The sequence below is a fragment of the Anguilla anguilla genome, chromosome 7 (genome assembly GCF_013347855.1).
Source record: "Anguilla anguilla isolate fAngAng1 chromosome 7, fAngAng1.pri, whole genome shotgun sequence".
Taxonomy (NCBI): domain Eukaryota; kingdom Metazoa; phylum Chordata; class Actinopteri; order Anguilliformes; family Anguillidae; genus Anguilla; species Anguilla anguilla.
Window position 1 is genome coordinate 18682664 of NC_049207.1, and position 21575 is coordinate 18704238.

Consider the following 21575-nt stretch of genomic DNA (forward strand, 5'->3'; position numbering starts at 1 on the left):
AAGGGTTTTTTGGTCGCAGTTCAAAATCGATCGGAACAGCGTGTTGATGTTCTCAGCTCTCTGGTGCTTTTAATACGATTAAAGTACAATAAATTGGCCACTTTTCAGGCATTAGCATACAGAACACTTCGTCAATAACTTTTAATGATAACATTTTCCTTCTTTGCATAAATCTCTTTCTCGGAACACTTTTACAGAATGAAACTCATTACGGATTTGAAGGACTATTTGATTTAGACGTCCCCCTGAAGTAATATTGCTAAGGGAAGAGCAACTCAGAGCCACTTAAAGGATTAATGTCATGTGCATTCAAATTGGCAGCAGATAGCTCACACTGATTGAAAGGGGGAATTATTTTTTTTGCAGAAAAAAAAGAATTAAAACACCACATAAAGAAGCAGCTTTCTCTCAATTCTTTCCCCTCCTAAGGCATACACATACTAGCTGAATTAGGGTTTTCCCCACTGCCTAAAGCAACTCTAGCTAAGAGCTTACAAACAGCCAACAATCGTTACTTTAAGGCGAAAAAGACCATTCCAAAAATGCCAGATACTTCTGATGTTCTCCAGCCATTTAAAATACAAGATAACTGGTCAAAAAACAGACTGAAATAACAATAGCTCCAGCCAAAGGCAGAGCACTCAGCCCTGTGGTCTGCGTTACGTCCCCACAATCCGGCAGATAACCACTCAGCGCAGATCCGGAGGGTTAAACTGCAATGCTGTGTTTAAGGTCACTGGCATCGGTGAGTCTATTGACTCTTTTCGGGGAACTCGAAAGGTTAAGAAAGGGGACCTCTGTCCCGAAAACAACAATTTGCAGCCCTTTTCAGATCAGCCCTTTGCCAACAGGAAAGAGCGCGCTGACTGCTGATGACTCCCCGGAAGGGCAGAGCAGAGGAAGCAGGGAACACAGGGCTGATGGGTCAATGGCAGGGCAGAGCAGAGGAAGCAGGGAACACAGGGCTGATGGCTCCCTGGCAGGGCAGAGCAGAGGAAGCAGGGAGCACAGGGCTGATGGCTCCCCGGTAGGGCAGAGCGGAGGAAGCAGGGAACACAGGGCTGATGGCTCAATGGCAGGGCAGAGCAGAGGAAGCAGGGAGCACAGGGCTGATGGCTCCCCGGCAGGGCAGAGCAGAGGAAGCAGGGAACACAGGGCTGATGGCTCAATGGCAGGGCAGAGCAGAGGAAGCAGGGAGCACAGGGCTGATGGCTCCCCGGCAGGGCAGAGCAGAGGAAGCAGGGTGCACAGGGCTGATGGATCCCCGGCAGAGCAGAGGAAGCAGGGAACACAGGGCTGATGGCTCTTTCCGGAACGTTCTTCCACAAACAGCTTTGTTTCTGCTCTTTGCAATCCGGGGTAAATATCACATTATGCAAACAACAGATGCCGTGGCGATATTCTGGAAGGCAAAGTGTTGCTGGTGCTTTTTAAAATGAGCTGGAATCGGTGCGATGCTACAATTTAAAAACACACAACCATCTGCTCCCGCCTCCCATTTGATTATCCGTGCATGAGCTGGGCAAATTTGCCTAAATTGATTTTTCAAATGGTTCAAGTTTGCTTCCCTTCTTTTGTGGATAATCAGGAGGCATTTTCTGCCACACACAGTTTACATCATGCTAAAGCGCAAATGATCCTCAAATTTAACCCTCCTGCTTGTTGACTGGCTAAGGGATAAATGCTCTCCCCCGTCAGCCAACCAAATGCTTGATGTAGATCCCTGGATAGGCGGCATCAGATGGCCCATCTGTAACCAACTGACATAGCGAACTGTCTCATGGCTTGTAGTCAGCCGGATCAGGCCCTCAAACTGTTCAAACTGCCAACTTTCCACGTTAAATGAAAATGACTGAGAATGCAAGTCGGTTAATTTCCTGGAGAGAACTTGAATGGGTTAGAAAACCACACAGGCCTTCAGGTGAGGAAACTTCTGTGTAGAGGCTACTGCAGTCTTTTTAAAAAAGTACACGGTACTAATAAGATCAAAGGCATCAATGGAGAAGGGAACGTCAAAGATGGGTTATATAATTTCATATTATTAAGAAAGCAGATCCCCCTTCTGCATGCCACCCAGTGCTACAACTGGCTAACATCAAACCGCTCTGTTCTAAGTCTCCTGAATGTTCTTTTTTTCCAACGCCTGGTTTTACTTGGTTTTGTTCCAAATCAAAACATTCCATGAATGAAGACATCCAGCTTTCCTTTATATTGTAGTACCTCAATTTTACAAACCTAGCCCCACGAAACAGACTTAGTCAACTGGGTAAGCATGAATCTGATGTGCATTACTGTGAAATGTCAATGCTGTCAGGGACAGGAAAACCCAATCTCTTTTCCATTAAGCACACGTTTATGGGAGGAAAGATAAGCAGGGCTTTGCAGTGAAGTACACTCGCTAGCGCTTTCAATGGCAAATTTCTTGAGGAAATCCCAGATGTTTCCCTGCTACAAGTTAACAAGCCTCCGCTCTTGTAATGTTGGGCTTGTCCCAATGCAGCTTCCATAACTGCAACATGTGTTCAGGTTTTATAGAGCGGAAGGTGGTGGTGGAGGGAGGGGGGTAGATATACATTTAGTTCTGCTTTGTTTAAAAATGACCATATGCCTTTTTGGAATCACTTCATAAGACAGGATTCCTGAAACAGGCACATCTTATCTATTAAGCGCACAATCTTTATTTCTAGTACACTGCTATAATTCACGACCATTTCATCTCTAAACTACCAGTGTTTAAAGAAGGAGGGCAAAGCAGGCGGCTCCATCAACAACTTCCCAGAGCGAGGAATTTTTCGGCCCCTGCGCTGAAGTGACTCACCGCTCTGGGTGTAGGATATCAAGCGCCTCAGAGTACCGAACGGCGATGTGAGCGGAGTATCACGTTCATACTCCCCACAAAGCCCGGCGAGAGAGAGAAAAAACAAAAAGGGGGTTCTCTGTTCCAGAGGGGGGCGCCTCGTTCAGCATAACAAAAGCCCGGCCCTCTTCCACGGGCTCAGTGCGATTTCACAGTTGGGGGGGGGGTTGGGGGAGGGGGGGCGCTCTAATCGATTTCGCCCGGCTGCCAGTCACGACGCCGCGAGCGCCTCTCCCGGGGGCTCTCTGCTCCGCGGCTCCCGACGCCGGGGCGGGGAGAGCCCCCCGCTTTCACGCCGTCTTCATCGCTGGTGCGGTGGTGTGGTGGGGGAGGGGTAAAAAGGCGCTCATGCGTGCCGAATGGCAGCGGCTCACCCTGCCAACACCTCTGGCCCCGGCCCGGCTCATTACAATGACAAAGCCGCGCGCGGCGTCGCGCTCGGGCGGCACAAAGGGGGCTCTTTTCTGAGGTAAATGTGCCGTTGGGTACGTATCAGGAGGAGAATGAGACGAGCCAAATTGATTCACTGTAGAGCAGGAGCTGAATGCCTATGGGTTCTCCACACTGGGAGGATCAAAGCCTGTTTACACTTTCAGGAGATATAAAAGCCTCGGCTTATTACACTCCCAGCACTCACTCCCCTTTCTGACATTCAGGACACCCGCTTTAAAGGAGGAAACTCTCACAATGGCACCTTCCCAATCCCCACACAAACTGCTGCGCGGTACTCTTGTGGGGAGAGCGATGCGTGCGATTTCATAACACAGAAAAGAGGAGGGCAGCCAGCCCCTAGCCTATCGGCTGCGAAGCATCCGGAAAATACTTTGGCACCCGGAGCCGCTCCAACGCGATTGGCCGGTGCAGAGCCGCAAGGCCGGAATGCGTGATTGGCCACCTTCCAGGGCCGAGTCACCCGAGTCCGAATCAGATATCGCTTTAATTGTCTCCGTCTTGATTGATGGCGCTTGAGAAGAAGTCCCGGTTCTTTCTGTTTTATTTCACGGGGCATGACCGTACATCACGCCTGTCATCCACAGGAGCCGTACCAAAAAAAAGGCACGGGCTGTCCTGCGTGGGCCGGTCATTACAACCACAAAAATGTGACCGGAGTAGAAAATAACTGGCAGTGGCACGATGGCGGGCATTCGGGATGTGTGTGGTAGTAAGGGGCGCAGTATTACTGGCACGATAGCGGGCATTGGGGATGTCTGTGGTGGTAAGGGGCGCAGTATTACTGGATTGGAGACTGCGTGCTGCTCAGGTTACAGCAGTGCCTTCCTTCAGCCCCACTCTGTCAAACTGAGGTTTTAGAACCAATAAAAGATGGCCAAATTACGACCGCTTTATGGAGGAAAACCGTAACATTAATTTCATCATGTGTTATTCCAAGTCTCTGTAAAAGCAGGCTATTAATGCTCTGGTTATTTTATCAGCATGAAGCAATTTCTGCGCCATAAATCAGGAAAACCTGTACGCACATGGCGAATGTATTTCCTGCAAACCTCAGGGGAAGCATCAGCAACAGATTTTCAAACTCCGCAGTCAGTTGCATCAGCGCTGGCCGAACAGTAACTTCTTTGAGTCTTTGAGTCTGCTCAGATAGCCACTGCTCTACATATCAATTTAATGTGTGCAGAGCCGAGATCACTCCATCACTCTCTGTCACAGCTGACACAAGGAAAACAAAGGTTCCGTGAGGCCTGTGCTTTCCTAAAGGGCCAGACAGAGAGGAATCTCAGCTTATGCCAACCATATTCTTGAAAAACCCCTTCAGAAACCTGTGTCTCAAATGGTTTGCATGTATTTTCATATTGAAAAAGAATAATGAGTCTATAAATTTCAATAGCCCATACAAAGAAAACTCTTATAAAATCTTTAAAATGAGGGGGAAACCTCAACAGTGTGTGTGTGTGTGTGTGTGCGCGCGCACACTGTCTGTCTATCTGTCTGTGCAAACATTTATATCAAATATCCAAGGATTGTTATTTCAGTAAATGTGGGAAGCTAGTCTCCTCTTTTAGGGCAAAAATAATATACTCACAGTCTTTCCAGTGCAGAGAGGCCAATAAAGGAGCCATTCTTCAGCTCTTGAATTTTATTGTTGTTTAAAATCCTGTGGAAATAAAAATGGCACAAAATGAAGTATTTTTTGTAACAGTCAAACAAATAAATAAATAAAATAAAATAAAATAAAACCCAATGGAATTTTTTCACAAATACACATATTGATTCACCAAAACACAAATCTGCTGATGAGGCAGAATATGAGGAAATATGTTTTAAAAAAATAACTTAAAAATTCCCCCCAAAAAAACATAGGTTGAGATGACCAGATAAATTATATTAAGACAGACTGGTGTTATATTTAACACTTTATTATTTTTTGCCTATAGATAAGGAAATGTACATTATCTTCATAAACTTCTCATATCTCCTCAATCGAGATGCTAGTCGACGTGGGACGTGAGGAATGTTCCACGGTGTCTGACGGGTAGCCGCAGCCGCCATTGTGTGGACGGTTGTTTTGGTTCTTTACCAGGACGTTCCTGTGCTACGGCTTCTGTGATCCAAGGCTCTACACATCAGCCTCTACAGCGCTCAGTTCCGTCGCGTATCTGAGACGCGATAACGCGCGTGCCTTTCGTTAAAACGATAGCATCTCCGCACCTGACGTCTGAGGTATGAAGGCTCGGGGTATGATAAACAGACTGGGAGCGAGCATGACTAATTTACCGCTTGTTTTCATAGCTTTACATACCGTATGAAGTCGTTTGAAGCGAGATTATATGCGTGATCACCCTGACAGACATAGTTCTGATGCCTTTGATACTCTGATTAAACTGCAGCGCTGCTCTGTTTTGTGGCATCGTCTGAAGAGGTAAAAACCGCCCAGTTCCGGTGCATTCGTGTCCCCGGGCGTAACCGAACGCAAGTTCAAACGCATTCTTGTTTTCCTCAGAGAAATAAAGCCTTAAATGAAAAAGGTTTACTCACAAACGCGCGCTTTCAATCATATCGGTTCAAAAGCAAGGTGGGGGATATTCTTAATGAATAAAAGCGCTCTTCCTGAAAGCACAGCTCAAAAAGTGAAGAGAAACAGACCTTCTTAGAACGCATGTGAATCGAGAGGGGTTTGCACTCCCACAGCACTCACTGTCAATAACCTGTCTCAGGGCTTTCCCTTTCCCACTCGTGCCCAGTGAGTACGGCTTACAATGCAGGCCAGTTAGGATCAGCGTGCCCGCGAACAGCGTCAAATAAACTCTCGTGCCACCGTTAATTGGCGGTTCCCACATCTGCTCTCAAACATTAAACAGCGGCAGTAAAATATTTTCTACTCATTTTCATCCTGTACTTTTTTTCCCCTCTCTCATCCAAACAGTAAAAAAAGGAGGAGGGTGGAAAAAAAGCAGCAATATTTAGAAGAAATTTCCATATTAACTGCGATGAAAATGAAAGGGCCACATACGACGTGTGACGGGAATGCAGATAATCACCGGGGGCAATTATACCCGTAATCACGAGTCAGCCAACCGCACTGTAAGGAGAAGGAAAACACAGGACTGGCTGGAGAAGCTCAGAACGTGAACGCACTGGCAATAAAGTCGTGGGTGCGGGGGCGGCAGTGGTGGTGGTGGCTGGGGGAGGGGGAGGGGGAATGGGAGGGGGAGGGGGGGGTTTGGGGGGGGGGGGGGGTCAGGAGGTGGCCCCTCCCTCTCTAGAATAGCAGACAGAGGCTTGGCTGAAGCTCCACCAGTGTGAAGCTGTTACTCCCTTAAAATACATCCCCGAGCACACAGGGCTGCTTCACGGGGCCAGCATTGCAGCGCGCGCTGCAGGTCGTCCAATGTAAACCTGCTGGTGTCTGCACAGTCCGCGCGGCGCGAACCGGTCCAAACCGCGTGCTGGCTGCCCAGCAGAAGCTTCCAAGCAGGAGGCTTCCAGCCCTGTGGCCACGTCTCACGCGGTTTTTACATTTCGTTTGCCCCTTGCTAGAATTCACGTTAGCAGGAATGCGCAGAGAGGGCTAAACCAAGATGCCCAGCTAAAGTCCTCAAGTCATCCTGCGGCGAGACCCATCGGACTTGCGGTTGGCATGTTTTCCGGCGTTGGGGGGGAGGGGGAGTAGAGGGTAACGCGACCACGAGTGACACCACCCTTGGCATTTTTTCTCCTCCATGCCAAAACCTCAGGGAAAATACGCCACTGGCCTCGACTTACGGTCAAGAAAAAGCCTTGCCACAAAACTCCAGATGCCGCAGTTTAGCTCAGACAAAAGCGCAGCCATAATATTGCAAATACGTAATAAATCAATACACACAGTGCCACACACTCGAGGGCATACTGGAGCAACCACAATTTGCATTGTGAAACTACTGGTCTGGTCCGGATTCCTACCTGATAGTGTAATCGCGTGAACGAGGGGCTCATACACAGCGTTGCTGTGCAAACTGTGTGTGAACGTAATAAAACTAAGAGCTCAAAAAAAAAGAGAAAATAAACTCAGGAAGTAAAGTAAATAAATGAGGGGAGTAAGAGAAACAGACGACAAAAAACAAAACAAACACAGGACGGCTTGACATAACCGTCTCTTGGCTCGGTGACCTAAGGAGAAATCCTGTTCTAATTATAGCCTGTTTATTGACACAAGACATGCAGCAGCCTTTCAGATGGTTCGGTAAGGCACGGTAACATTCGCGCTCTGGCCGCGCGTGCATGCGGGGCTTGGTTTGGAAAAACAGTACGTGCGCAGGCCAAATTGGGGGAAATTTGAAAAGAACGGCTGGATAAATGCGCTCGGGCGGCCTTGTGACTTTCTAGCTGTCAAAATAAATCTTTGTAAGGGGCTCCTTCTGAGTCATAAGCTCAGAGCTCTCTCCCATGACTGGAGTATGACCCCACAGAGGAGAGAAGCACACACAGACACAAACACACGCACAAACCGCACACACACACACACACACCACACACTCACTGCTGTAAAACTAGCCCCTAAGAGGCCCAGATCCTCGTTTGGGCACCTTCGTGTACCAGCTCGTACCAACCCAGAGGTTCAGAGGAACCTAAATTAGAGGCTTACAACTGTCTGAATGGAAGTGTTATAATAGCCAACAGCAGTTAGCCTATTTGTGGCCGTCTTCAACCTAGTCGGGGGATTTTCGACTGTTTCAACACACAGTCGGTTTGTTAGGTTAACATTACACTTACTGATAACAAACTAGCCTTCTCAGCTTTCTTGGTGATATCGCACTTCTGTATTCCTGAGAAAAACACTGATGTTGTCCACTTTTGGAATGAGAACACCTGCTAGGTGATATCTAATCTAATTCTGGAGGTGTACATATGTCCTGGGCCTATAGTTTTTTCTTTTTCCAGGTATCGGCATACCAGGGTTTAGCTTTCACACTAAATAAACGTCAGAACAGGAGTTTACAGCGATCGCAGTCTCTGTGAAACCCCGTTCTGCATTCCACCCAGCTTAGCTGCAGTAGAGGGGAGGGGAAACGGAGAACCTGCAGCGGAGACCCAAACCCCGACTGGAGAGGAGCCGACAGCGCGAGCCCTTAGCGGCCTTCACCTCCAGCCTCCACCCAATCAGCACGCGCGCCCCAGACACCGCCACTCCCACAGGAAACGGGGCTGAGCCGCAACCGCTCGCCAAGCAACTGGCCGCAATCAATCAACAGAGTAAATAACACATCCCGCTATCTGATGAGGGCACCGGGGGGACCGGGGCAGGGGGGCATATGGGAGATTTCCCGTTTAGGAGCCGCTGTCCACAGAGCTCGTTTCGGTGCGGCGCTTGGAAGGGCTCAGCCCGGACAGGCGGTGACGGACGCAGGAATGCCAGACCACAGGCTAAAGCCCAGCTCTCCCCACGCGCGGCGACAGGGCTTCAGAGGGAGCACGCCGCGCTCCCCGAACAACTGTGTCCCGGCATGTTCGGGATCAGATCGCCACCTCTCTCTTCGCCCGCGCACACCTCCCTTCCAGGAAGCTACGAGAGTAGCATCTCAAAATAAACTCTGTACGTGCCGTTCCGTAGAAATCCTGTCTCAAACACTTACTGCAAGGCACACGGATCTGTCGACTGGAAAAATGTTATCTTCCTGCAAGACTCTCAGCTACAACTGCGGATCATTCATGGACGCAACAGCCTGATCGTTCATACATCCTGCCTGTCACACTAGGCTATTCCTCCATTATGGCTCTGCAATGCTGTCAGAATGTCCGAAACGTTGCCCTGTATGACATCTCATAATGTGATCGTAGCGCAGGTATTTCAGAATTTGAGCGTCTCCAAATAACCCCAGACGGAACGCGCCGACCACCCACAAAGCCCCGAAGCCAGTTATTCAGCAGGACAGAGCGGCCCCGGCCTGTGTGGAGCGCTGATCCATTCACAAACAATGCAGGCAGCACCTGCCCAGCTGACAGACGGGGAAACCATTTCAAAGTAAAAGCGGTGTTTTTCTGCTCTGATGTCAATGGACATTGAGCAACAACGGCTCACGCACATGCATTTTTTCTTTCCTAACAAGGCTAAATGAACCTCAGCCAAAGGAGTATATTACGTGAACTAATGGCACCAATTAACGCTAATTTAAACTGGCCCTGTGACTTTTAAATTCTGCGCAGTGGTAAATACAATCTGATAACAATATCCCATTGTCTTCTGAAGCTGAGTGAGGTTAAACAGAGAGACAACAGGCTGTAGCCCATAGGGTAATGCATTAAGAGGATGCAGACATATAGACTGCATGCTACCTCCTCTCCAATTGTCTCTGACAATGTGATTTATCGCCCACTAAAAGCTGGCCATTTGGGTTCCATTTGGGCAGAGACCACTGAACGACAGGGCAGAGATTTCTCATGAGAGTTACCATGACGCACTACTAAATGGCCGTCACATCCACGGACTCGCGGGACGTTCCGGCCGCAGAGGGGGAACGCTTCCTGGACAACGCGTCTCGGGTCTGAAGAGGTAAATAAAGGCAGGCTCGTGAAACGCAGACTCCCAGGACTGAAGACAAAAGAGGAAGCCGGTTTGCGGCCGCAGTTAGCTCGTAAAAACCCCGCCGGGGTGCCCTTCGCCCGCCCCCGAACCGACGGCGGCGGACGGATTCCTCGGCCGAGACAAAGGAGGTCAGCGGCAGCCGGCTTAATGGGTGAAATTACGGTCGTCTCCCGACCGAGCCCTCCCAATAAACCCCCGGGACGGGACAGCGCGTCCGGAAGGAATGCGCCTGAACCTGTGGGAAAAGAGCGGCGTCTCTGGCAGGACGGGGCAAAAAAATAATTATAAAAAAGCGGTCTCCCTTCTTACAGAAAGTCGACAATCCATTAAACTGAGATCACCGCTGCCCTTCACACTCGACCAAAGCCACTGCGGCTATCGAAATTCTGGGATGATGGCAACCTAACATGCACACATGTGCTAAGAACAGGCCCTCAGACTCAAATCAGCGCTCTCATTCCCTCATCACTGCAGTCGTTTTCCTGTTCCTGGTATTTAATGATCTGATCCGTTTCTGATGTTCTACATTTCGGCTGCACACATCAAAGGAAAATTCACAATGCCTGTGTCACCAATTCACCGCAGGAACTTCGACTACAACTTTTTGATCTAATGTCTAATTACACCATACCATACACATATCACATAAAAAAGACTGTGTGACTCACAGTGACTGGAAATAAATGCGATTCCCTTGTGCCCACTCTCTTCCAGCCTCCAGTGAATCTCGTCTTCAGCCCACATAGGCTACTTAAGTTTCAATGTCAGCCAAGGTTAAATCTCAACTGGACGCCACTGTTAAAAAGTTCCTTATTTTAATAAAGTTTGACAGCAAACCGCAGCTTACAGGTATGTCACTGTGTTCCTCCTGGCTATAGGTATGATTAGTGCAAGGTTGAAAAGCATGACAGTTTCACTGACTGAACACCATGGTAAATTTGAGTAGTGTCAATCAAACTGTGTCAGGTTCTGCAGTGCTGCCCACACTCACTGTTAACACATGCAGGCGAAAAAAAGCTGTGTTAAACAGAATTAAGGCTCATCAATACTTGCCCTGAAACAAAGCAATAACATATGAATACATGTAGACAGCATCATATTAATGTGGCAATGTGTGCAGAATGACAACCCATTTTAGTGTGTTCAAACCAAAAAATGAAAACAAATCCATTTATACAGTCTGCTTAAATTGGTCTTGGTTGACAAAGTTTCTTAGGATACGAGTGACCCCAACAGATGTGACTAATTCAAAATGCACTTTGTTTAGGCCACGTCTATGAACACTCAACGGGGGCAGCTACCACAGGCTTCCGCCCTGCGGCGTGTGCCAAAAATTCCTCCCGAAATCAAGATGAGACTACATGCATGGAGTAGCAAATCCAGTATTCCGGGAAAAGGACATTTTGTTCGCAGAAAAGAACACGTCTCTTAAAATATGTTAATATGGCCTTAATGCGGCCCCACAAGGGTTAGGTAAGCAATCCCGCGTAGCCGGACAGACGCATGCCAAAGCCCTGACACATGGTGAATTCCGCAGAGGGCAATTTGTAAGGATATTTATTCACAGTTTCTCATAAAGCCGTTCTAAAGTTAAAACTTGGAAGTCAAATCGTTGTGCTTAAGAACTCTGCTTGTTTTTTACAAAACGCCCAGCTTCACATAGGAGCACTTGTGCTGCTGCAGAAGACTTTGAATAGAGTACTGTTTCCACTAAGGTATAGCCTAAATGGTGCCTAGCCCTTCTACTTAAACCATAGGTCTCCACATATCCCATTTCGATTCAGACAGCCCCTTCAGTGAAAGGTATAGCTTATGTAATGTCCTGTACCACCCAACCATAAATGCTTAAAGTTTGCATACCGGATGTAGCCTATTATATAAGCTGTACATGATGAACATAGCCCACTATGGGCTATCTAACAACAAGTGAATAACCCTTACATACACAGACTGGTAGCTGGTCTGCTCCATTTATGAATGACAAAAACGTCGATCCTTTTGAGTACTGAAAGGTTCCATTCACTCAAGTCCTCCTTTTTTTCTTTGTTCATTCTACAGTCTCCAGGTTTTGCTTTTTTTTTTTTAAAAGCAACACTGCACACCAGCAAAGGAAAACACACTGCATGTCTTTCAAGGGATGTTCCCCAGAAGAAAGCTTAGCCCGTGGGCATATCAGCACTGTTCACTCAGCTCAGTCCGCAGGCCGTGTGACCGCGTGCTAACAGACACAGGTTAAACAGATTCTCCAAAGGCTCAAAGTGTGTGCAGATATGCTTCTCCTGAAGAGGCAACAACAAACATATGTTTTTGCAGCTAAATATTTTGCCACACGCAACAATAATATAATCTATTCTGGCATTTAGCAGTTTTATCCAGTGTGACATACACAGACAATATATTAAAGAACTTTTTGAGCCAATACATTAATTCAAATGGATATTTTTCTGAAGAAATTCACATTAAGTACCTTGCTCAAGGGGGTACAACAGCAGTGCCCCACGTAAGAATCAAACCCACATCCTCTGAGTTACGAGTCCAGCTCTCTAACCATTAGCCTATACCACACAGCCGCAACAGTGGTAAGTTTAAACTTTTAAACACTTGTTTGCAACAACACGATATTAATGGCAACAAAACTAAATCATTTATCCAGAAGGAGGAAGGCCCGGTTCAGCCCAGGCCGTTTCAGTTTTCGACGCGTTGGAATGCCTGGGCGTCGCGCCGATTCCACACGGTTACGAACCGTGGTGGTTTACGGGACTCGACTGTGCAATCAAGTTAAACTGACTCTGCAGAGGCAGGAGGAAACCGTCGCCTCTTCCTGACGTGAACCCCGCTCTCCGGCCGGTGAGTGCCAGGTGTGGCCTACTGAAAGGGGCCACTCAGGTGCTGCTGGGAAGGGATCCATTAACACACAACAAATCAACAAATCCCTCTGAGAAATTCAAGCAGCGGTGGCCAGCGCCCATCAGTCTGACACTAAAAGTTCAGTTTTGGATTCCTGAGCTGGTCTTTGACTGAGTCACATAATGAAGACGTGGGGGAAGTAACTGGGATACAAGAAACTTGGGGGAAACATCAGAACTATAGCCAGATCACTCAGTAAGTGTGGTGTCCTTTGAAAAAAAAGTCTGGTTTCTTTTTAACACAAGACTGTAAAGACTTGACAGCTGACACTGTTCTTGCCAAGGGCAATGCATAGCTCATACGCCAATATTTAATTAACATTGCAGTACATGAGAAAGTTATATTATGCTTGGCACGCCTAAGTTTCTTAAAATCCATTAACTGTCCACACAACACATTTTGCAGTTGGGTGTCATGTTACTAAAGATGCTATTATGCACCATATATTTCTTATCACTCTGTAACAACTTCATTTTTGAAAAACATGACTATATGCACCATAAAATGTAGCTATGTATACATGCTACTGTCACCTGCCAACAGTAACAAATGTCAAGTTAATGCTATATTTTTTATTTCAGACATTGTAACTTATAAAGCATCTTATGAGGTTAACACAAATATATTTGTTCATTTATCAGTGTAACTGCAGAAGATAAAAACTTTACTAGAGCAATTCCCCAGTCCACCAAAACATGAGCCAACTGATATACTTGATTATTACAGCTGCTCCAATTATGTTGTGTCTGACATGTTAGAGAAAAGAAATTAAACATTTTTACGTCCCCACAAAACATGCAGACCTCATATAAGCAGCATATACTGTTATAAGCAGATGTACAATGTAGTACAGCAGAATACAATCTATGAAAATTAATTTTATCCAAATATTTACTAGTTTGTTTTCAACTATAGCAAGAACTTTTGTCCAAGGAGCACATGTGCTCCTAAGTTGAAACATGTAGGAGCACACTAAGCACCACAATTTCTAGATGTGCTCCTAAATAAATTTTCAAGTTAGCACAGATTTTCAGGAGCAAATGCTTCTGAAATGGGAGCACTGTAGAGCCCTGTACGATTCCACCTGGGTCTTTAACAGCTAGCGCCTGAACAGCTTCACACTGGGGCTCAAACAAGCCCGGTTGCCCCAATTGCCCGACACATGAAAGGTGTCTATGTGCTGACGGAAACAGGAATGAAGTCAGCGTCAATACAGCCCTGACCCCAGTAGGAGCTTTCACACGGGCCAATTGTTTTACCCCCGCCTGCCAAAGAGGAAGGCTGTGACCTGGGTCCAGAGTATGGGTGTGAAATGGAGGGGGGGGTGGGGGCAGGGGGGTTTGGGAATGCGTGATGGGTCGAGAAGCTCGGAGAGAATGGACCACTCTTCCTGGCCCCCGCCAATCCTCCCCCCACAGAAGGCAGTATAAACATTTCCGTCACCTATTGCCCCGGCCGGGCAGTAGCGCAGGTCCGGAGTGAAGCCGAGGGGAAGGGAGTTTATTTTTCCGCAGCGGCAAGGTGAGTCGGAGCGTCAGACATCCACGCTCCCAAGTTTCCCCTTCTGGAATTCCTTAGTAAAGTCAAACTGAGTGAAACAAACCACCTAGTTTCCCTGTGGCTCTTATGGTAAAAAAAACCCCAATTCCATCCCCATGCTTGGTGCAGCACAATGCAGCTTTTGTTTCAGTACAAATGTGATTTCAAGCAGATACCATCACACTAACTTATACAGGGTGGGTGGGGGTTATGCATTTGTAAATATCATGGTTCACTCGAGTGTCAGAAACTGCTATCCATCCATCAAAAATGCTATTCTACGCAGGACATTTCCGTTCCCGCTTGCTGACCAGCCATTTTCCTTAGCGATATGCGCTCCCTCACAGCAAGTCCATGCAAAGTGGCAAAGTGGCAAAGTGGCCTACTGAAAGGCTGATTTACAGTGTCCGGGAAGGGGAAGTGATTGATTTTCAGGGTCACGGGAGGTTGATGGGAGCAGCGGGGAAGCTGCCCGGGACCCCGCAGGCCCGGCCCAGCCCAGCCCCGCGGCCGGCAGACAGCCCTGACCGCTGTCGGCTCCTCCGCGGGACACTCGACCGGGGTCGTAAAACCTCCGAGCACCAGCGCAAAATGGGGGCGGGCCGCCGATTTTACAGGCCGTTAATAAACACCCCGGCCCCGGCCCGCGTAGGCGCTTTGCATTACACTCGCATGTCTGGACGGAATTAGCGAGTCCATTTCTCAGCCCCCCTTTCAACACCCATCCCCCCCCCCAAACAAGCTATTCTAAAACGCCTTCACAACAAGGAGGACAAATCTCTTCCAAACAAAACTTAAGTATTTTCTCCAGCAAGACCAGCTGAGAACAACGTAGGCCATTTGGCTGTGAGCATTTTGTTTCAGACGGTCTGTGAAAGACATCCTTCAAATAAACAAACGAGGCTCCCCCAACGTTGTGACTCCAGAGGAAGGCACCATTTCCACTACCATCTAAGAACAATCAGTCACCGTCATGCCTTATAGCAGAACGCTCCTTCAAAAACACTACAATTTCACCTCACTGGCAACAACACAGGGATAAGTATTATTTATGAAACTTTAACTTCAAAAACTACAGGTACCATCCCCCTTCTTACTACTAAGGAATTTAAGGAATAGAAATGTTTCCTTGAATTACTAAGGAATGGGAGACACATAATAACCTCTAAATTGATACAATACATTCAACTTTCTGGACATGCTTCAGAAGCATAGGCAAAAATAAAAAAAAGCACCCACTACAGTGGAAACCAGATTAGGCCCAGGAAACGTGTGGTTTTTTGTTTTCCAGTCCACTAAAAGGAAACAAATGTAAACAGCCAAATGTTAGGCTTTATGCTTTCCTTCAAAAACTAAGCTTTTTAAAAAAAATCTAAACTTAGGCATTAAAATGAGGCATTCTGTTACAAGACACTGAAATTCTTTGTTTGTTGTTGTTTTTTAAAGACCTGAATACTAAATTACAATCAGAACCCACATGCAGGGCTATTTGTCACCTTTACACCTTTGTGTATTTGTTCATCTTAGCAGCTGAACTTCCTTGGGACTTAACTAACCAAGTAGCACAAGGTTAAAGAAACATCTACTGCCAGGCTGGAACCAGTTATTATCATTATGATCAGTAAACTTCACTCATGACTGTTTCTAATTCTTACACAGGAAAGAGGATGCCTGTTGTATTCTTGTCACAAAGCTCCTTTTGCCAGTTTAAACAGACATGTTGAATTAAAGGCATGCAGACCAGTGGCTGTGATTTGTAGAAATCATCTGTGCACAAGAACAGTAACCTGGTAAAAATAAATGCACAGTAGGCTGACTGGTATGCAGACTGGAGTAGCACTAAACAGGATACATCTCATCAGCCCTACGGCATTTGCATGAGAAAGAAAATCATTATGACAGTAACTACATATTAAGAAAGAGGATAAGAACTAAGATCCAGAATAAGAACTAAAATAATACAATATTCAGTTGGACCCATCATCTATAGATGATACTCTATGTGAAACAGGGTTCATAAAAGGCTATTTGACTCATTTTTGGGCATCAGCAATCTACCCATATCAAATCGCTCAGGGTGGAAAATGTGGCAATTCTCTTTCTTAGAAGGAACTGAAATATACTGGTGCACAATCAAGTGAAGAGATGAGTGATGCACAACCAAGTGATGTCAGCAAAATGCTTAAGATGTGAACACTGCCTAACCAAGATAAGGCTACGGTTACTGCATTTGAACTGGAGCTATATGACAGCAGCTAACGAAATTTACTCACTTCATACATAATCTAGGTTTAGCTGAAGTACAATAACCAAATAATACAAGTGATAGATACTTAAACCTCCCATTTACATACAGTTCTTTACTCTTAACATAAAGTTGCGATTCACTTCAAAGTTAAAGCACAAATGACATGCACTGCCTTTAAGGCCAGTCTAAACATACGACATTAAATGGTAGCCTTATTTACGAGTCAAAAACGGAGTTCCTGTGCAATCTGAACTTTCCCTTTGGCCAGTACTGTGAAGGGCCAAACTGATCAAAAGCATCGATAACCACACTCATATTATTCACATTTGACCTAAATAAACTGTTTTTACCAAACACAAACCACGGGCTTCAGGGGCAACCCAGAGAATTATGAATATATTTATAAACAGGGGATTGTTCTTTCTGTGTTTGTGTTTAACGACCTGTATTTTGATATTGATACATTTCGTCAGGAGGCTGGAAATGAAACACTTAGAGGACATTAACGTAGCATTGCTGTTTATTTCTTTTACTTACAGGGTCACTGTCCTGTTGGGAAACGAGTCTGAAGGTAGCACCTGATCGAGGTCCATATTGCTGCACACCACTCTCTCCAATGTCGCTGCAGGAATGGAGCCTTTCCCAGTGTTTCGTGGACGTTCTTCAGATGTTTTACAATCAGATGATATTGTCAAGCCATTGCTCGTCAAAAACAAAAATGCAGTGACTCGCAAGACACATGCAGCGTGGACCTTCATCTCTAATAAAATTAGAAATAAAACCGCGCGCATAAGAGGGGTTAACTGTAAATCCAAACAAGATGAATGCACGCAAAATGTTTCAAGTGGTGTATTTTACAATGGCCTGGCGGTCTACGGCAATCCAGTTAAAATAAAACCAATGTTTCAGAAAAAAAGATGCACTTGTTTCAGTCATATCGCAACCACCTCGTCCTCCGCATTGTAGCATTTCTCTCCCATTTTTTGCATGGATTTGGTTGTATGTGGTCGGCGTCAATCAAACCGACAGACCGTCTCGACATCCTCTTTGTTTGCCGAACGGTTGGATTCAGCTAACGTTACCAATGCATCTCGTTACAGCTCTCACTGTGTGTCACGAGTGTAAAAAAGTGTTAAATGTCTTCTTGCCGGAGCGACAACGGTTACACAACACAACATGCAGTTTTAACTCCAGTTACATTTCCTTTGTTGCCCAGCGAGTGAAGCGAAGTCGGGATCTTGCTTTCTTTTTCATAAGGAGACAGCTGCAGTTATTCCACGCTAAGACTGTAACTTCAGGAAATCTGATCGAGGCTCAGTCGACAGAAAACTTTCTGATTGCCGAGTTTATCCATTGAACAAACCACAATCCACTCGTTACGGCCCAGTATTTAGGTCAGGTATACGGTAAAGAAAAATCAGTTTTCAACAAGCTGCTGAATAACTTATAGTACGCCTACTTTAGCTCAACTTTTCGTATAACTAGCGAGCGAGCTAAATCTTAAGCGATGTCAAACAAAAACAATTCCCAGCAAAGTAAGCAATCAAAACGCATAAACTTCCCTCGCACTTTGAAGTTTGGGATTGTAGTTCAAATTCCAAACGGGTCATATATTTAATGCCGTAAAAGTTCACAACATTTAGGTTTTGAACTTTCTCCTGCGTTAGCGACTCCTCGATTCAGTCCTTGCAGTTATTCTTAAGCTATCCATTGGGAACTCCACTCTCACAGACCTGCCCCGGGCTCCATGTTGAAATTCCACCCCCTGACGTCATCACAGGTCTGTCCTTTTGACTACAACCTCCCATGAAAGTTTCAGTTACGTTCACCATCCAACTGTAATCGTTTTGCAGTCAACGGGAATATTTTGAATCGAATATGTTTTTTTATGAGGGACGTACTTAATGTTGTCCCGATTTAACCATCGCTACATTTAAAGTTTTATTTTGTACTGTATAATTTTTCTTCATTATTTTGATATTAGTTCATAGCAATGGTTTCTATTGAACTATTGCAGCTGACAAAATATTGGTCATATGGTCCGCCCAATTCTATAAGTAGTCATGTTTAAATAAAAACTACTTCCCATAAAATGCGTCTCAGTGGAATATTACAGAGAGGTTTTTAAAATTGAACAAGACTTAACCTTTTTTGGATACTCCATCAACATACACAAAAAATGGAATGGTACAGTATGTGGAATAGTAGGCTATGTTCTCAATACATCCAACTTTGTTTCTGAAAAACATTTTGCGCACACTTTGAAACCATCCTCAGAAGATCATGAATTGAGTCTATATTGACATTAAAAAGGAGAAATAGATCATTAAATTATGCTGAAATTTGGTATTGTCCCCCAAGCTCAGAGGTAGTATTCACATCTTCCAAAAGCCAGATTTTCAGACCTTCAGTGGGTGTTCGTTGGTTTTGCTCAGCCAAATCCTGTGTGTTCGAAGAGAGGTGACTGGTTCACCAGGGAACCAGACAAAGGAGTTTGTTGGGGTTTGTTTTGATAAGTGATGACTGCGTATGGCTATGTGTATCTTTGCAGAATTCCAAACAGTATGCATGTAGGGTGATCATTTGGTCACATTTTATAATGTATTAAACAGGTCACCTTTGTAATAAATTAAAAGTTTTTTCCACTGTTTCTCATTAAAAGAAAGGCTGATTGTGTGATTGATTGCTTGGTATTTCAGTAATGCAGTCATGTTAGCTTGTCCATCTCCAATAAACAACACAATGCTGACAGATACTGGGTCTGTTGAGAGTGCACATAATGAATGAAACGCCCCGTTATGACCCTTGACTCATGCATGGAATGAACTGGTGTTACAGACAGTTATACGAAACAGCAAAACAAAATGGTGACTAATCATTCCTTAACCGGTTGATAGTAGCCTAGCACTTCTAAACAGTAAAACTGAGTTAACATAGTTTCACATTGAGATAAGGATTTTAAATGGGACCAAATAGACCTGTGTTTTATTACCTTTTAAAATGTTCCATCCTGAAACAGCATTCCTGTGAAATGGGAGTGACATACTTGGGCTGAGCCACACATGCAGTACCTTCATATTACTTGCAATCATGCCCCTCAAGAGCACTTGTCTTGCATCAAGTACTCGTCCGTCTGTTGAGGTCATTCATCTCTCTGAATTACCATTATAAATGTTACACATCGCAAAATTTGGCATCAGTGCAAGCCTGACAAGGCTTATACTGAGTGCCTCTAATATCTATGCCTCACAGCCCTTGAGAAGATGTTAACACAATGTTGCTTAAATGGTCAGTTTTTCTCGTTTATCCCAGAGTGGCACAGGTCAGATATAGCAACAAAGGAAATTAACAATGAAAATAATACCGATCATTTGTATTACTGACGTGTATATGTCTGAGTTATTTATGGTCCCATGTCACCCTGCTTGCTTCTCCTACTCTGGAGAATCCTAAGGTAACTTGAGAATTTTGATGGGATGTGCTGATGTGGTTGAACACAGCCCCGTTTTTGTTTGCAGACCGTCAAATAAATCATTGATGGTTTGAGCTTCAAAGGCAGAGCACTATGCAGGCTTGAAAGGGAGACGCTATCGGCCGGCTCTCGGGTCCGTGCGCCAAGTTTCAACCTGACAGAGGATAAGCGCTCCTAAGCTGATCCCTCCGCCTCAAAGTAAGGCTTTGTGATTTGTTTACATGATAAGTATGACGACATCACGTTGGTAACTTCAAATGAGCTGCTTGAACAATGATGTTATGTTGGGTTATGCCAAGAGCCATGGAAACAAGGAGAGGAAATAAAACTCTGAGCGTTTCTCTCCGCAGTCTCTGCCCCTACGACCCAAGTGAACAGGCACAACTCACCATTTAACGCTTAATGCAAGTTTGTGATGGACAAGCCTTCCATGGCCCGTAGACGCAACGCACAGGTCCACAGAAGTTCTGAAGTGTAAGGGATTGTATACGTTCCCCATCTCCCACAACTCAAAATGTATTTTCCACTTACTGTACTGACTCAAACCAGAATACAAGAAAATGTGTTCAAATACTCAGACATTTTCAAAACATAATATTCCATCACCACATAGGTTAAATTTGAATTTGCATGGTTACGTTACAATTTTAGCTAAATAAATATGTTCTCAAGCTGAGTAATTTATAATTACATTCCTACACATTGTGGGTGTCATTACAGAGCTCTATCTTCCAAAGGCATTGCCATTGCCCATGGGAGCCACCATTTCAACTCTAAATGGCCATGTGCAAATATTTCGGCTCTCCAACCCAGGGATGTATCCCTTTTTGCAAGCATGAAAAACGTTTTCTCCTATAACAGTCAAGCTCTTCTTGTTCCTTGGTATTGGTTGTTAATGTTAAAAAAAGAAAAAAAAAAGCCCTTGGACAGTATTCACAAGCTCCAGGACCTCATTTACTGCAGGTCTGCTTTTTCCTTATGGGAGGGCCATCTCAGGGGAGTGGTAATAAAAAAAACGCTCTGGTCGCCTGGGGCCTGTCATTCTTTTTCATCTCTGTTATGACGAGTACAATTAAGGGGCTTCACATTAGAAACTACAGCATCAGCCCATAGTACCTTCATAGGGGATATGGGGGACTCTTCTGTCCCGGGGACATGCAGCGTTCACTTCCATTAGTCTTCATTTGTTGTCAGGCTCTTTTTTAAAAGCATTGACTGGGGCTGAATGAGGGCTGGCAGTAAACAGTATGTAGCAGTACTTTCAGAAATACATTCTTTTTGACATCCACACAGACATACAGAACAGACAATGTTTTGTAACATGACCATACTGAATAAACATTTCCCCTCTAACTTGGTTCCTAGTTTCTCCTACCCTTCTAAGGATAATTTGTATCAGTAGTGTAACACATTATTTATTTTACGATTATGATATTCAATACCTCCCTGTTTCCATTATCAACATGTAAAAAAAAATACATTTGGCTCATGCCACCATGTGACCTGGACTATTGTGTTAAAGTATTTCACAATC

The 21575-nt window shown here is 45.3% G+C and overlaps 1 protein-coding gene across 1 annotated transcript in view; it reads right to left on the bottom strand.

Annotated features, from left to right (window-relative positions):
- adgra3 (adhesion G protein-coupled receptor A3) overlaps positions 1–18333 on the bottom strand; it is a 41876-nt gene extending 23543 nt beyond the window's left edge. The window contains exons 1-2 of the mRNA XM_035426802.1: positions 17107–18333; positions 4899–4970 (exon numbers count right to left, since the gene is read on the bottom strand). Coding sequence (XP_035282693.1) covers positions 4899–4970; positions 17107–17360 — 326 coding nt within the window. The 5' untranslated portion in view covers positions 17361–18333. The remainder of the gene's footprint in view (positions 1–4898; positions 4971–17106) is intronic.
- Positions 18334–21575: the final 3242 nt, after the last annotated feature.